Source organism: Protobothrops mucrosquamatus, unplaced genomic scaffold, assembly GCF_001527695.2.
Source record: "Protobothrops mucrosquamatus isolate PMUCROS unplaced genomic scaffold, P.Mucros_1.0 scaffold315, whole genome shotgun sequence".
NCBI lineage: Eukaryota > Metazoa > Chordata > Lepidosauria > Squamata > Viperidae > Protobothrops > Protobothrops mucrosquamatus.
This window is the reverse complement of record NW_015386655.1, coordinates 129,668-146,718: the sequence shown is the minus strand read 5'-3', so window position 1 is coordinate 146,718 and position 17,051 is coordinate 129,668. Positions and strand designations below refer to the sequence as shown.

Genomic DNA, 17,051 nt, shown 5'->3' with positions numbered 1-17,051 from the left:
CCCTTCTTTTTATTATCATGGTTCTTCTGCCCACTTTCTGTTTTGTGGGTTGGTCAAGAAATGCCTAGAGTATACTGTATATTATTTTATGCCTGGAACTATATACTTAGGAATTGGACCGTGCCCACTGGAAGCCAGGTAGCATACAGGCTGCCCTATATTCTCCCCACTGAACTTGTAGGTGGAAAGGGCCATGGAACAGCTGAGTAAGCACAGATAGTTTCTGCTATTTCCTCCTCCCCTGACACTCTTGCAGAAGCCCCAACAGCTCCAGTCTCAGAAGGTTCCAGAGGAACATTTGGAGTGGCACGCTTGCTCTCAGGCCTTTTCCTGTCTGCTTGCTGCAAGCAAGAGAGGAGTCGTGGTGGTTACTAGCATCCCCCTCCCAGCTGCCATTAGTTACCACTCTGCACAGTGTTGTGCCCAACAGACTTGTCACATTAAATATTAACTGGGCAGCAAAGAAGTCGGCACTCCCCTCCCCTGTCTATCTGGGCAACGGGAGAGATTGGGAGGGAAGATAAGCAGAGCTGAGCGGGAGATGAATGGTGTGTGCTGCACAAGAGCTGGAAAAGGGGTGTGAAGTCCAGACATTGGGCTGGCAGAGGCTGAAGCGGAGGATCATGGATACAGTTGGCAGAAGGTTCAGACTAAGAGGTAAATGAAATGGAGAACATCTCTTTGGTTTTGAACCTGAAGCTAACTGCGGCAGTCTGGAAGTTCTGCCAAAGCATTCCAGGTTGGCCACAGCACCTCCCCTCCCTCAGCTGCTGCCAATTATGTCTCAAGAGACATGGCCCACTGCTCCTGATCTGCCCCTGCTCCTGATCTCCTCGGCAGGCCCTCCTTTCTCCCTCCCTCCTCTGCTGCTCTTCAAGCCTGTTCTTTCCTGAAGTGGTCTCAGCAACCAGAGACCACACCCCAGCATGGCACATCCCACTGGATTTCGCCCATCTCCATCTCCTCTGTGTCCTGTCTCTGCTCAGTCATGGCCAGCCCAATATCTGTACACATCCTCAGGCTTGGATTTTTTTTCACAGAACTCTTCCCAGACCAAGCACATCTTGGTCAGCCTCCAGATCGTAACTCTCATTACATTTCATTTCATTTATGGCACCTGATCCCTCAGAAACTTGCCGACAAACTGTTCTCGCACCGTCCCTAATTCAGGCCTTGCAGAGTTAAAATGCAATTTCCTTCTCCCAGAATCATATTGCCCTGAACTCAGCATTTTCTAACCCGATTTTACAGCTTTTGAAGTGTGCATGCATGAGGCGGAGAGAGGGGATGGGAAGGAAGTACAGAATAGAATAACCTTTTGGAAGAAGAGAGAGACTGATGTGTTGGATGTTGGATGCTACCGAGGAGGAAATAGGAAGGTGAGCTAAAACTGGTGCAGAAATTATCCAACAGTTTTCATAGTCAGGATTCAACATGCACCCAAGTCTTGGATTTCCAAAGCTCCTTTTGGATGACAGATTCCACCACTAAAGCATACGAACCTATTTAGTGCCTATTAACATGAGCAGATGCATTTCCCTATCATTACAGTTCAGTTGTTTGCAGTCAAAGGCGTCTTAGAAAGCTCTTCAACCTAATCAGATCAGCTTATCGTAAGGCAAATAGGAACTCCAGAATCTCTCATTATAAAAATTAAATGCTGGCTTAGATGGGTATGTGTCTGGTTTTTTATATATATATATATATATATAGCTTCTTTGTCAGCCCAGATTTTAACAATTAATCTCTTAGCTTTTCATTCTGCTCAAATTGATCTCTAAGGAGGAGGAGCAAGGTGAATTTTTTTTGGCTTCTTGACTGAACTGGTTTGTGGGGGGGGGGGAAGCAACCCAATTCCTATCCAATTTTCTCTTCTACCCCCATCATCCCAGCTGTGGATTCAGTTTTGAAAGTGGGGAGGGGGGGAGGGAGAGTTCCCCTGGAGGCTGTGGCATCTGGTCACATGGAATTAAGTTACAGTTTGCTTATATGTGTATTGGGGGTGGAGGAGAAATGCTGTTTAAACTTTTGAACCTCTAGCAGGGACCATGAGGGGAGGTCATGACCCCCTTCTGTTCCTCATGCAAATGGTAGAGATTCAATTAGGATGGCAGGAGGCCGGGTGGTAGCCTGCCCGTGTGTGTCTTTGCCATTCCCAGAGCTCCCTCAGTTGTCTTCAGTACACTAATTGCCTTGTTGCTGTCTAGCCTGGAGCCTTATGCTGGAGGTGACCTGCCTGTTCCCTCAATCCGATCTGAAAAGGACCATTATCCTACTCCTTGGGATGGGGACAGGGGGAGCTGAATCCAAATTCACCAGCTCCATAACTGTACTGACCCAGGGGTCTTGTCCTTATGTGTGTGGGAGGCTCAATGGAGCTTTGTTGGTCAGGATGAAAGACCCTTTGAGCTTTCTCTTCCAGGCTAGTATGTGTCTCCTTCCCTTTGTGACTACGGTTACCTTCAAATGCAGAAGAGGCAGATATGTCTACTTTCCACCTTAGTTGATGGAGATACCATGCCATGTAGGATCAGTGTAGAAAGGGGAGCTACTTCCTCTTTAAGGGGAGCTACTTTCTCCCCAGACTTGCTTGTATTGACTTACCTGAAAAGGTTATGGACAAATACTGAAGTTCTATCAAAATGGACTCCTAGCCTAGAGTGCCACTTCCTGCAACTGCAAGGAGAAAGGAATGCAACATTAAGAAAGAACCAGGCAGAATTGCATAACACGTTAATATACTAAATTAAAAGTACAGATGCCAATTTGGAAATACGTAATGTGGAAGCGGAAGCCTATTACATTTTCGCCTGATATCCAAAAGCTGACTTCAGGTGGACAACTTCAAGTTCCCACCCTGTATTCTTTCTCTTTAAATTTAATTTGCACAGGACAGCCCTTCAAAAACTGAACTGCCCTGGGTAAAGTAGAATAATATAGATACTCCAAACCTGGGCTAAGGGGACTGAATTCTTAGTTTCCTTCAGTGTTCCCTTCCCCCATTGTCTGTGGTTAATTTTGGGGAGTTGGCCTACACATCAGGAATCGCAACTTCTTTCTCATCTAGCCTTAGTCAACCTAGTGCCCTCTATACATGTTGAGGTTTGCCTGTCTTCAGCACTGGCGTTGCCTCTTGGGTGGCTGAGAGGTCTGTTGTGCTCCCTACACCTCTGAAGAGCTGAAGATTCTTTTTTTTTTTAATAGAACAAGGCTCCTCTCCTCCCCTCCCCTCTCCCCTCTTCCCCACTATGAACGCTGGACTTTTTTTGATGCCAAAGAAGCATATAATTTATACTGCCTTAATTTATTGGGAAGCTTTTTTTTACTGTTTAAGCCTTTCCCAGTTAAATTACTCTTTTGCTTTGTTGGAAGTGGTACTCTCCAGATGTCTTGGGATACAGCCGATTGGAGCTATTATTCAACACATCTGCAACATCACATTGTGGAAGGCTTTATTAACGTCCATCAAGTTTTATTCCCATTTATCAGGAGCTGGATCTGTGCATTTGATGTGTGTGTTAGGCACATCTGGGCACACAGCGCCAGAGAATAGCTACTCTTCCCTCCAGTTATAATAGTTTCTCCAGCTCATCAACATGTCTGAATCGGATTAAGTTGCAGCTGTTCTGTAATATACGAAACCTTGGCTCTACTGCATGACTGCACTTTTTTTATTAAGTTTGAGAGAAAGGAAGCTATTATGTTCCATTTGCTAACACCCTGGTTCAGAAGACATTCCAGGCCTGGCTGTTTATTAGGGTTGGTCAGTCCTTTAGATTCAAAGGGAGAAACGTGATTCAGAGTACATGACAGACAACATTGTTTAGAATGTCTTAAACCAAATGGCTATTTTCCCAGGATTGTTTGACAGTTGTGGAGGTAGGAGCCCAGAAAAAGATGTAGTTGCTTTAAGGTATATCCAATAGGTACTCCATACAAACTACATATGCCCACAATCAAATTTCTCCCTACAAATCTGGAATTTCTATAGTTGTACTATTGACACACATTTTAAAAGAATATAAACAAAAACAGACAAATAAAGAGATAAAACACATCACCATAAAATTTTATGAGTAACTCTCCAAGCAGATTCCAAAGCTATGATTTTTTTTGGGGTTTTATAGTTGAGGTGGTAACCAACTGCAGCCAAGTTATCCTTGGTTCCTCTAAGCACTCTGTGTTTTCAGTGCAACTTTGAATGGAAATAAACCTACACAAAAGTTCTTAGGGGCAAATGAATTAACAATCTTGAAGTAGCACAATGCTCAATTTTTTGTATATTGAATCTAATCATAAGGATAAAATTATCTGTGTATTTCCAAGCTTGTCAGTTTCATATGTGTCAGTTCTTTCCTAAAAAATTATGCAAATTAGGAGTGTATAAAATGCATTCTGATGGTAGGTACTTTCTCTAATAACTTGCCCTTTAACAACACATGGGGCTTTGTTTAGAAGGCATTGCAAAATTTGGAGATGCTTTCATCTTGATGGCTATTCCGATCCATTTGTAGTCCAGCTGATTTTATTAAAAATACAGGTAGTCCTCAACTTATGACCACAATTGACCCCAAAATTTCTGTTGCTAAGTGAGACAATTGTTAAGTGAGTTTTGCCCCACCTTTCTTGCCACAGTTGTTAAGTGAATTGCTGCAGTTGTTAAATTAGTAACATGGTTGTTCAGTGAATCTAGCTACCCCATTGACTTTGCTTGTCAGAAGGTCGCAAAAAGCGATCACATGGCCCCGGGACACCGCAACCGTCATAAATATGATCCAGTTGCCACCTGAATTTTGATCACGTGACCGTGGGCATGCTGCAACAGTCGTAAGTGTGAAAAACGTTTTTCAGTCACTAAACAAACTGTTGTAAGTTGAGGACTACCTGTATAACTTTACTGCCATCCAAGGTTAAGGCAAAATTCTGAAATTGTACATGGGGAAGTTGGACAGATTAAGGAAGGATGGAAAGTCCTGAGGATTGAGCAACTGAGCCTGCTGTTAGCGGACAAATGAGTATAATGTGCTGCACTGATAAAGCACTTCTGCATAGTGTAATTTAGGAAGATGAGTGGGATGGGAAATCAAATAATGATCATTAGTGCGAGAATAAGGTATCACAAGGACAAAAGTGGTTCTCACAGCTATTTTATGCAATATAGGAGGAGACAGTAGCTGCGAGAGAATCCTCTCATTCCTCCACTGTTTCCGATTTCCCTTTGTAGGGCTAGATAAAAAGCAAGATATTTTGCTTTATAATGTATTACCGAGCTTTAAAAATATTATTTGGTGAAATGAGGCACTCCCTTACTGAACCCAAAATAAAATCAGATAACTAAGAAATAAAAAAGCTAAAATTGGAGTCTATTAAGGCCCATGAATGGTTCCAGGAGCTTGAAAGAAGAGTATTGGGTTGCCAGATGGTATCTGAGCCCTCAGCTTCCTGAGACAGCCAGTGTAATGTAGTGATTAAGGTGCCAGGCTAGAAACAAGGAGATTGTAAGTTCTAGTCCTACTTTGAGCATAAAGCCGTCTGGGTGACCTCGGACCAGTCCCTCTTTCTCAGCCCTAGGAAGCAAGCAATTACAAACTGTCTCTGAAAAACATTTGCGAGAAAATGCATGGATTGTCCACACAATTTGCAAGAGTCAAGACTGGCTTGAAGGCACAAAAAGAAAATAAAAAGATGACTGCTTCCTGGAGTCCCACTGTCACATTTCTGGGGCCATTTTGAAAAATATCTGCTAAGCTCCATCTGAATTCTATGCAAGACGGAAAGAGGCTTTTGGAAATCTGCCAACTTTTGCATGCATTCAGCTTCCCCTTTGTGATGTATAGCTAGTAACTGGAAGATAACATTTTAAAAAAACAACAACAATGGTGTAAACCTGAACTAACCTGTGTTTTTTCCCTAGCTCTGGTTTTAAACAATTAAACAGCCCTTTGTCATGGGCTACCGTTTGACAGGAAATGTGTGAAGAATGGATGGGGCCCCACTGCTGGATTTCTGAAAATACTGGGATATTATACTTCAATGTCAGAAATCAATCTTTTGAATCTTTTGAATTTATCAGTAACTGTACTAGAAATTCAGATGTTGCAAGCCTTGGAAAGAATTGATGTTTAATAAAAAAAAGCAGCCTGTTTTTCACTTGCTGTGGAGTTACTTCCTCTCCAGAAATGGCACAATGTAAAAAAACACGGGAGTATTAATCACCCGCTGTTTTCACACAGAAGTCACTTTGGTTGACTTCTGCAATTCCGTTGGTATCTAAATGTTTTGCTTATTTTTAATTTGCCAAGCCAAGCAGCATGCAAAGAGCAAGACTGCTGGACTGAATTAAATCGCACTAAAACAAACCAGTTAGAGAGATAATTTCACTCAGTGCCTGTCACTTCTTCTCCTGCTCCTCCCTTGTGCAATCATGCTGTTTCCCAAATGGTTAAAAAATACCATGGTGGGACTCTTAGAATAGCAATTTCAGCTTTAAGTGTCTTGCCCTTCCTCAAGATTGCTTTTCATCACCTCATCATGCCAACCCAAATGTGGAGCCTCACTTTTTCCAATTGTTCATCTGCTATTTATCAACAGCCTCCTTCCTTATGAATGCCACATGTTGTAGGGATGATTCAGACACCTGTCAGTTCAGCTTCCATAGGATCAGAGTTCAACCCCCCCTCAAAAAAAGAAAAGAAAAAGCAAATTTGTCATGATAATATGTATAGTTCATTAAATAAAAATAAATAAAAGCAACGTTCATTTATTTAAATAATCAAAAGTCAATAAAACTATGTTTAAAAATTGCAGATTGGTTAGCTCACATAAGCTCAATATATTTTAGAGTGATTATAAAGACAAATGCTATCCTGTTTTTATGAGCAGTAAGGGTTGAGATTAGGGCTTCCAATTGCATTGATGATTCATGCAACCCTTGAATTAGGAGGAGCACACAAATGGACAACTTTAACTTTTTTAAAAAAGTGTAGTGGCAGATGATGACAATCTTGGCTGCTTGCATGTTTTTCAAATGGGAAAGCTGTTAAATGCACATGATCGTTATAACTCATGCAGCAAAAAAAGTGGAGTGTACTTTGTGATCTTGTACAACAGGCCATATAAAAAAGCTTGGAGATAACTAGATTGCCAAGGAGTGTGTCATACACATTTTAACTTGGATTTGTAACTTATACAGTATATTGAAATGTTCTGTGTTTGTGACAACTTTGTGAGGTAAATGAGCCGTGGTGGTGCAGTGGTTAGAATGCAGTACTGCAGGCTATTTCTGCTGCCTGCCGGCTGCCTGCAGTTCAGCAGTTCAATCCTTACCAGGCTCAAGGTTGACTCAGCCTTCCATCCTTCCGAGGTCAGTAAAATGCGGACCCAAATTGTTGAGGGCAATATGGTCTGTAAACCAGTTAGAGAGGGTTGTAAAGCACTAGGAAGCGGTATATAAGTCTAATTGCTATTGCTAAATCATTGTTCTCATTTTAAGATGTATAAAAATATAAGATTGTGGAATCTGTTTGTAAAATGCAATTGAACAAAATGCAAAGTAAGCTGCTTTAGGTTTTACGTTTTATCCATTGGATCTGTTTTTCCTATATCGCATACATAGAGAAACTACGACCTTCCAGAAGTTGTCAGAAATCATCAAAATTGTAAAATTATAAGTCATGCTGATGGGCTAATGGAATTTGGGAGTTCAAAAACACCCCAGGTATATGTTTGTTAAATTGGCCCTTTAAAATATTTATACTGACATAGTACCCCCCTCCCCCCAAAATTTATTTTCTCTACTCCCTCCCCTCAGATACTGGATTTTTCTTGAGGAATGCCCCTGACTCATTCTTTTCTCAGAGGTCTAGACTATATTGTTTTCCATTTGTAATCCTGTACTTTGCCAATATTTCACCTTTTTTTCTTTCTTGCCAAGAAGACGTTAGAAAGAAAAAGACAAATTTTATCTTTTGACGTGGCTTTAGGAGCCATCTGTCAAGAGACCCTCTATTTCTGGTAAGGATTGGGGGGAACCCTATCCTGCTCTTCATCCTTTCAATTCTGAGAGGGGAAAAGAGTTGCTTTTGTCATTATACCCTACAGGTTCGTGTGGACAATCCAGATGAGGCCCATCTTTATGAGTCTGTGCCAGTGATGCCTGGAGAGCCTGTGCTGCGTGACATGGTCCTGAGTCCTGACCAGCGCTACCTCTATTTGCTCAGCCAGAGACAGGTCAGCCTAAGGGAGATGGGATAGGCAGCAGCTTCTGTTGTACCTTAGCTAGGAAGGAGAAAAATAAGCCACTGGTGGGAACTTGGTTGAAGACAGGTCATCTTGAGGAAAGTCTATCTATGTGGTCACTAAGAATAGACCTAACTTGATGGCACTTAATCAGGAACTTTGACTCTCCGTGTATTCAGTATTGGAATTTCAGCTCCCATCAAACTCAACCAGTGTAGCATCTGGCAGGGAGAGGGAATTGTAGTTCAGACCAACTAGTGACAACTGGCTTACCTGTTCTGGGGGAGAGGGCTGCTTCAATGAAAAAGTTCATTGATTGATTGACTGATTGATTGCTGGCTGGCTGCCAGGTTTTATTCCAGGAGCAGAAGACAGAGAAGGCTTGCAAATAAATAGTTTTCTTTAGAGAGATTCCTGAATGCCTTTTTGCATGGAAAGCAGGTTTTAAATCCTACCACTAATGATGTTGTCTAATAATAATATTATCAATACTATTGTTAGACAACATCATTAGTGGTAGGATTTCTGCTCTACCTTTCCATGCCGAAAAGACATTCAGGATATCTATTTATGTGTTTTAGATATAGATATAATTGCATTTTTAGAAAATCCATATCTATGTAAATAATGGCATTTTTAAAATTATTTATTGCTCCCGGCCCTTTTAAACTTTTTTCTCTTTCAGCAGATTTATATCTACCTTAGAAGAGTTAAAGCTTCATTTCAGTACCTTTTTTATTTTTTAATAGCTGCATTGCAATCCAAATGAGTTTAAGCTTTAGGGAAGTGTATGCTTTACATCAGCAATAGAAACTGGGGCAAGATAACTATGCATACATTTCAATATGTTTAAAATGTGAAAATGAAGAGTGACTGTGAAGATTATTTCATTTTTCTAAGTGGAGTGGGAAAATCCTTTCCACACTGCTATGGCCAATTAAGGTCAGGAGCATAAGATAAGGTGCCCTGGGCAGGACTGGTACACCAATGAGATCTCTTCTCAATAGACAAGATTCCTATAAATGTAAGGAGTGAGGGATGCCGTGAAAGTTGTATTTTCTTTACTGTGAACAAATTATTCAAAGAGCAAAATGCAAAGAATGTATAAAATGCAGATGCTGCATTTGAAGAAAGAAGGTTGAGGAAGACTAGCAAATGTGAGACCAAAGGCTACTGGGTTGATATGTATTTGCGATCTGTTTTCCTAGGATAAACAGATCTAAGCTGTAAAAATCTGGATAATGGCAGCGAAGGGAGACAGGGACAGAGAAAACCCTTTATTCTTTCCTGCCACATTTTTATGATTGTTCAAACTTTCACTCGGATTTGATAGTCCTGCTCTTCCTTCAGGCAGGGCTCACTTTTTCACACCTGCAGCCCAGGCAAGAATTCAACAAGTGCCTTTCTGTATCACACAAACCTGTTTCCGCTCCCTTCATTTTGACCCTTTATGTTGGGGCAGCAATCCCTAGCCAGCAATATACCTGGAGGGTGCCAGGCTAGTGAAGACTGTGGGGAAGCTCCAAAGTGGATGAATGGACGTGGGACATGGGGGGGGGGGGAAAGGTCTGCAGATGTATATTGATACAGACCTTCCCTCAGGTGGTGCAGCTTCCTGTGGAGAATTGTGGACAGTATCTTTCCTGTGTCGACTGCTTGGGCTCCCGAGACCCACACTGTGGCTGGTGTGTCCTGCACAATAGGTGAGAGATGACCCTCCTTTCTACCTTCAACTATGCAGGCTGGGAGGGAGAACTCTTGATCTGCCATTCCTATCCACCCCCACCCCACCCCATTCTTCTTGTGCTTTCACCCAAGTCTGGGGGCAAGGCAGGGAGGAGACAGCCAGTTGCACTCTTTCCTCTCCCCTGCCCCCTTTATCTGAACCCTGCAGGAGCTTTAATCCTATTAAAGCTGCCAGCACTCAGCTGACTAGGCGGGAAGACTAAAAGGAGGTTGGAGGTGCAGACAAGGGGAGGTTGGAGGTGCAGACAAGGGCCCCCCGAAGCTCTCCTTCCCCAACCTCGAAGGAGAAGGAGGGTTTTCTCCTTTTTTCTGCTCCACCCCCACCCCCACCCCCAGCAATCAGTTGCTGGATGTGGCACCGCCAAGGACGAGGAAGATGTTTCTCTGCTCCCTTCTGAAGGAAAGTTGGTGCTTGCTTCCTGCACCAATGTTGTCTTGCATGTTGGGGTCCTTCCCCATGGAGGGGGCAGTGCATAACATGGGGTGGGAGGGAGAAGCAAGAGGTTGAGGCGAAAGAGAAAAAATAATAACCTTTTCCCCTTCCCTGCAGTAGCCCCCACTCTCCCAGCAGATGTTTTTCTCCCTGCTTCCCACCCTCCATCTCCTCTCCCTGTCTCAACACCTGGTGCTGCAGCTTGCACTTCCTTCCTTAATATAGACTATGTGATAACACTTAGAATGGGGGGGGGGCTGAAAGCAGAGGTGACACTTCTCCCCCCAAGCAATGGCGCGGTGGGGAGAAGGAGCAGGAAGCGTATAAAAAGTGAGAAGTGCCTCCCATCCTCAGCCGAAGTGTTTCCACTTGTTTGCAGGCCGTGGACTTTCACCATCGTTTCCTATGCCAAGCCCAGATCTCATTCCATCCAGGATGATCTCTCTGATATTATCCCTTTATTGGGATGTGTGTGTGTGTGTGTGTGTGTGTGTGTGTGTGTGTGTGTGTGAGAGAGAGAGAGAGAGAGAGAGAGAGAGAGAGAGAGAGAAGATTAGGATTATTAGCTTGCTGCCCTTCCCTACTCCACCCTGCTTGCAAATGTATGGTTGCTGTCATCCTTTCTCCAGGCAGGCGCCTCAGTCCCCAGATCCCTAAGCATCCTTGGTTCCTTCTAATGCTAACAAGCCTCCAGGGCCCCTGAGCGGAAGCAGCAGGTCTGCATCACAAGTCCCCCAAGCTAACTTCCCTCCCTCATCCCCTGGTGGGTGCACTTTCACAATGCTTAAATTACTGACCCTTGCTTTTATTGCCCCCTCCCTTTTGATCTCAGTTCTGCCAACTTTCCCACGCAAGATATCTTTCCTATGCCTGGATTTAGGGATGAGTTGGGCTGCCAGTGGAGATCTCTGATCCACGTTCTGTCTCATAGTCCCTGCCTCTGACCCGCAACCCACCAGGAGCCTTTTGCGCCCCACTAAAACGGAAGGAGAAGCTGTTAAGAGGAAAAAACGAAGGTGCAAGGTTGTGCAGACCTCTCTCATTTTGCTCCCTTACCCCTTTTGGTTTCTGTGCCTCAGGTGCTGTAGAGAAAGCGATTGCCCCCGTGCTGCAGAACCCCACCGCTTTACAGCAACTCTGACACAATGTGTGCAGTTGCTGGTTGAGCCCAGTAATATCTCAGTGACAGAACCTAGTATTGTGGTGAGTCTCTGCTCCCTCCTGCTGGCCTTATTGAACATCTGGCTCCCCCAATCCTGCCGGCTAATTGTTCTTTATCTCCTTTTTGTTTTCTCTAACTGTACTTTCTCTCTGTTATTGGTCTCTTTGTCCTCCCTGTTCTTAGTCAACTGAACCTCAACATTTTGAGGTCAGCTACCACTCTGAGAGGGGAAAATTTGACCCCAAACATGATCTATAAACAAAATAGACTGTATTAGGAGAGAGGAAAGCTAAGCACTTTTTTAAAGTGAATTTTGGAAGACCATGACCTCTGACCTTACTCCATATCAGCAAGTTATTAAAGAAATAACTCTTTTTTTGGACATACATGTCCTATAAGAAAGTCAATCATTCAGTGTGAATATAGAATTTTACAGTCATTTTGGAACTGAATTGAGATATCATTATATCGCTTGGCGCCCTTTTTCAATTGGATGTATTCAAATTAGTAAATTATTATATGAAGACTGTAAACATTATATTCTGTCGACTCGTGGACGATGGGGTTATATTTTGAAGATGCCATGAAAAATCACTCATTAACTTCAGAGGATCTTTGATTAGGGATAAGATTTCTTATGTCTTACCAACTACCTTGAGTGTAGAATCCTTTGGGAAACAAGAGTAATTGGTTTAGTGCTCTAAATTGTATTTATGTAGGTAATTACTGCTCTTCTTCAAGGTCATCCCCAGCCTTGATATTAGCTACTAAAAGCAGAGCAGAGGATAGCTTTGATCTATGCCTCTGCTATATGTCCATGGTAGGGATAGAGACTCCAGTGACCCTCTGATTTAGGGGAGAAAAACATTTGGCCTTCCAGCTATTGTTGGACTGCAACTAATCACCTCTCATTACTAACTATGCTAGCTGGGGCTGATAAGAATTGACATATAGCAATACAGGAGTGCTGCCTGTCTATCACTGCTCTAGAATGTTGCTGAACAACAATTCCCAAGGGCCCTCGCCACATACGGCCATTGGTGAGGGATGCTGGGTGTTGCAACTCAGAGCATCTGGAAGGTCACAAGATCCTCCCTAGGCAAGCAGACCCATAATGATGAGTAAGCCTTGCCTGAATAATATGATATTCACCACACCATTCAGCTTTGTAAGGATAGCTGTTTTCCTTTCCTTTGTGTTATTGTTGTTGTTTTTTTTTTTAAAAAAGTAACTGTTCAGCTTTATGATTGCCAAGATATGCTTGGATAATGCCTGGTAGGAATTCAGAAGCCAGATAAACTGCTGAGTAAAATTTCCAGTGGTCAGAGATCAGGGTTTCAGTGTTCTGTATGGCTTTTTGTTTCCTATTCATCTACCGTGGCTATTGCAAGATAGGAAAAATGCAGACTAAATCAGATTAGCCATGATCATTGTATCTGTGTCACTCCATTTAGGCTACTGTATGTCATAAAACTTGGGAAGTGTCTTATATTTATGTATATATAGCACATGTTATGATTTCCCTTCTTTTGACATAATTCTCAAACATACCAGTCCATCTAATGACATCATTCTTCTGTGCTATGTTTCCAGCTTCAGCTTACGGTCCACAGTGTCCCAGACCTGAGTGCTGGTGTGACTTGCTTCTTTGAGGGCCTTGGGGAGAGCGAGGGACAGCTTCAGGTAGATGGAGGGATCCACTGCCTTTCACCTACTTTGAGGGATGAGCCCCCTGGAGAATACGGTAAGTGCTTGATGACGGGAGGGGAAGCAGTAGCATAGTATTCAGAAGGGACAGAGTTAGAAAGCAAGGTATAGTCCACCTTTCTGTCCTTACCTGGCCTCTGCCAGAAACTTCTTGATGGCTTCAAAGAAATTCTCCTTACTCCTGATCCTCTCCTCATAACAAGCCTAAAGTTGTATGTAATTTTTTTTTTAAAAAGCGGATGACAATGCTCAAGATGGAGTTAGAATTATAAGTCAAATGGCATTTTGTCAAGAGATTATTGGATTGCTGCTTTTTGCCTTCTTGCTTTTCATGCTGCTCCCATGGTCATTAACCAGATTAGTTGTCACTCTTATGATGCTGGGTTTTTGCATGGTTATAACTGACATGTTGAAACAGTGGTAAATAAATGGTTCTTTCTCTTCTGTAAAACTATGCTGATGAGGGATCATGGAATTCTAATTTTGCTTAATGATTCTGAATATGAAAGCAGAAGTTGATTGTGTCAGGAATTCAAGAATGTGGCCTTGTAAACACACTATGATTGATGCTACTTGCTCTCCCTTCTTTCCTGTTTCCCTATGACTGTCTCAGGTGACGTACGAACTGTTAAGATCCAACTTCTGTCCAAGGAAACTGGCATGGAATTTGCCAGTACAAACTTTGTATTTTATGATTGCAGCCTTCTACGCACGTGAGTTTTGAAACTGGGCACAGGCTGTAAGTGGGGGAGGGGGAATGACTTTCTTTTTCAATCTCCCATCAGTTTACTCACATAGAAGACGTGTGACCCACACATTATTGTTTACAACTATTGCAAAATAAGCAGTGGTGGGATTCAAACCTGTGAACAACCGGTTCTCTGTGTGGATGCCGCTTCCGGAAGTCCATTCTGGGCCTGGGCAACAAAAAGTTAACTACTGGTTCTGGTGAAGTGGTGCGAACCGGCTGAATCCACTGAAAATAAGGCTTAATCTCAGCTTTCAACAACAAAATCTTTTTCACCTTTACACTTTGCTCATAGTTAAAACATACAAACTTGGTTTATTTACTGATTTACTGTCATGCTTTCTTCCCATAAAAAATAACCCATAATCAGGATTTCATTAATTCAAAACAAACAACATACAATTGACAGTTAATTAAATTTCATTCTAACAAAAATGAGTCAAAATCCCTATAAAAGAGTATATAAAAATTAACGGCCACTCATACACCCTCCCCTACCCGACAGCAGCCACTTATCTGCCTACTGGCCTGTTTGGGAGCTGCCTAGGATTCGGGACTTCCTACTGGCTTACTCATTTGGCTTGTTGGAAGCAGATAGGAAGTTGCAAGGAGGTCCTTACTTAGTGACCCACTCCCCACAATCCTGGCTTAATGATGGCAACAAGGAGTGCCAGGGTAGCTTTTGCTAAGCAATGCAATCATTTGAAACTATACTTTATGACTGCATTACTTAGCAATGGAATTTCTGACCCCAATTTCCATTGTATCACGAGGACTACCTGCTCTTCATTAGCATGAAAGACATTACCAAACTATATGAGGAGGACAGATCTTATTCCTAAGGTAAGAAATGCAGCAAGCTTGAAAGGATAGGTTTCATCTGAGATAAAAACAGTGACATGTTCACACACTGTTGCACTAAAACGTGATTTTGTTTATTGCAATTTGAGTGCAACATGCAGCATACTAAGCCATCATTAAACAAACTTCACAATTGCTTAAGGTGATGTGATTATCCAGCCACAGAATGGTTTAGGATGGTTAACATAAATAGATGTTCAATTATGTGGCATTCTCAGTGTATACTATACCACGTGCACCAGAAGTATCTGATCATCATCAGAAGCAAAGGGACAAGTTGTGCATCTAGATTTTCAAGTGTGGCACCAGCTGTGATCCCAGGGCAAGTGGCAATGGTGGCAGTTATCATCCTGGAACCCTATTGACTTTCAGCAGCAACTTGTTGCAGATAACCAAATGTAAGACCCTGGAGTTGAAGTTGGGCTCAAGGAAACAGCTGAGTTTCTTGCTGTTGTATTGGCCTCAATGTTGTACCATGACATCCCTGCCTGAGTTGTGAAATTAGCAGTGGAGAGCTAGTTCTGGGAAATTTTAACTTGAATTGAGCTGGAGATGGCTTGGGAGTTCACTCCAGTATAACAACCATGGATCTGGCCCAGAATATTCAGGAACTAATTAAAGCAGGTGGCCACATATTAAGACTGATGAGAATTAGTTTTCGAGGAAACCCTAGGAGTTAAAATGGCACAAGAGATGCTTAGAATGCCATTTGAGGAAGGTGAAGGGCGAATCTGATTGCACACGAGTAAGAGACCATATTAGGGATTATATCATGGTAATAAGAGCCACAAAGTGTAACTATTTTTCCACTCTTACTGTGTTCACAAATAGCTGAACAGTGGCCCTTTTCAGAATAACCTATTCTCTGCTGAGAAGAGATGAGTAAGAAAAACATTTTCAGGGCCACTGGGAGAAATATTCCAGGTATCTGACAGATAAAATCATTTATAGTTGGACTCTGACTCCAGAGGCGTAGCGTGGGGGGTGCAGGGGGGGCCAGCCGCACCGGGCGCAACATCTGGGGGGGGCGCTCGCACTCGCAGCTCTCTGCCCCTGCCTGGCTCACTCACTCTCTCTGTAGTGCTGGCTATGCGAATCCGATCCGAGCCGCCGGGTCGCCGCCCACTGTGGAGGGGGGGGGGCGCAAATTACTTGCCTTGACCCGGGTGCTGACAACCCACGCTACGCCACTGACTGTACCTGACCTATTTGCTTGCTGTGCCAAACCGAACAATTATGGAAGTACAAATAACAGATTCAATAATTCCTCTGGAAAACTGTATCAACAGCTCCTGGGCCACTCTGAACTTCCTGAGTTGAAGCAGGAAAAACATTGTTTGTTGTGCCTTTTTAATGATGGTTCTAATGTTAAGCATCCATTTTAAGTCCTGGGAGTTTATAGAACCCCAAAACATGAAGGACTCTATTGCTGATACCGTGCTGTCGAATATAGTAAAAGGAGGTAAAATAGGAGGGCTCCTCCTAAAATCCACTCTCTACAGTTTGAAGCATGTTCAGCTCCAGATTGTTACAGTTGCATCACAGGGCCATTTGTTCAACCTCTCATCTATATGCAGACTCATCACTGTCTCGAATGAGGCCAATGACCGTTGATGTTGTGGTTGTTCTCTTTTCTCTTGGCTGGTTCCAATAAGTATTGCCTGGAAAGAAGAGGCTGAAACTTCTTGATTTGTGGAGTGCCACAGGGCTCAGTGCTTTCACCCTTCCTGTTTAATAACTACATGAAGTCACTGTGTGAGTCATTTGTTGACATGGAATCAGTTATCATTAGTGTGTAATGATACCCAGCTGGTTCTCAAGTCTTAGCTAACCAAATGATGCTGTTGAAGATCTTGTCCCACTGCCCCAAGGCTATTAAGGTCCAGATGGGGAGGAATGGACTTATGCTTGTCCCTAGCAATTCTGAGTGCTAATGGGTTCATGGACCATCCTAGCCTGAGGACTTCCTATTTTTAACTTTGAATGGGGTTCACTTCCACAGTTAGAACTGGTGTGCAGTTTGGGGGTTCCCCTGGACTTGCAGATTGAGGAGATGGCAACTGTAGCCAAGAAGACCTTCACACAGATTCATCTCATCTATTAATTGTACCCATTCTTGGACTTGGAGCACCGTCTCATTGTCACTTGTGCTTTGG

At 42.9% G+C, this 17,051-nt stretch overlaps 1 protein-coding gene across 1 annotated transcript in view; it reads left to right on the top strand.

Moving 5' to 3' along the window:
* The window catches only part of PLXNA3 (plexin A3), a 60,794-nt gene that overhangs the window by 3,908 nt on the left and 39,835 nt on the right, over nt 1-17,051 (top strand). The window contains exons 3-7 of the mRNA XM_015815120.2: nt 8,101-8,229; nt 9,841-9,941; nt 11,497-11,620; nt 13,173-13,323; nt 13,900-13,999. Of these exons, the coding sequence (XP_015670606.2) occupies nt 8,101-8,229; nt 9,841-9,941; nt 11,497-11,620; nt 13,173-13,323; nt 13,900-13,999 (605 nt within the window). The remainder of the gene's footprint in view (nt 1-8,100; nt 8,230-9,840; nt 9,942-11,496; nt 11,621-13,172; nt 13,324-13,899; nt 14,000-17,051) is intronic.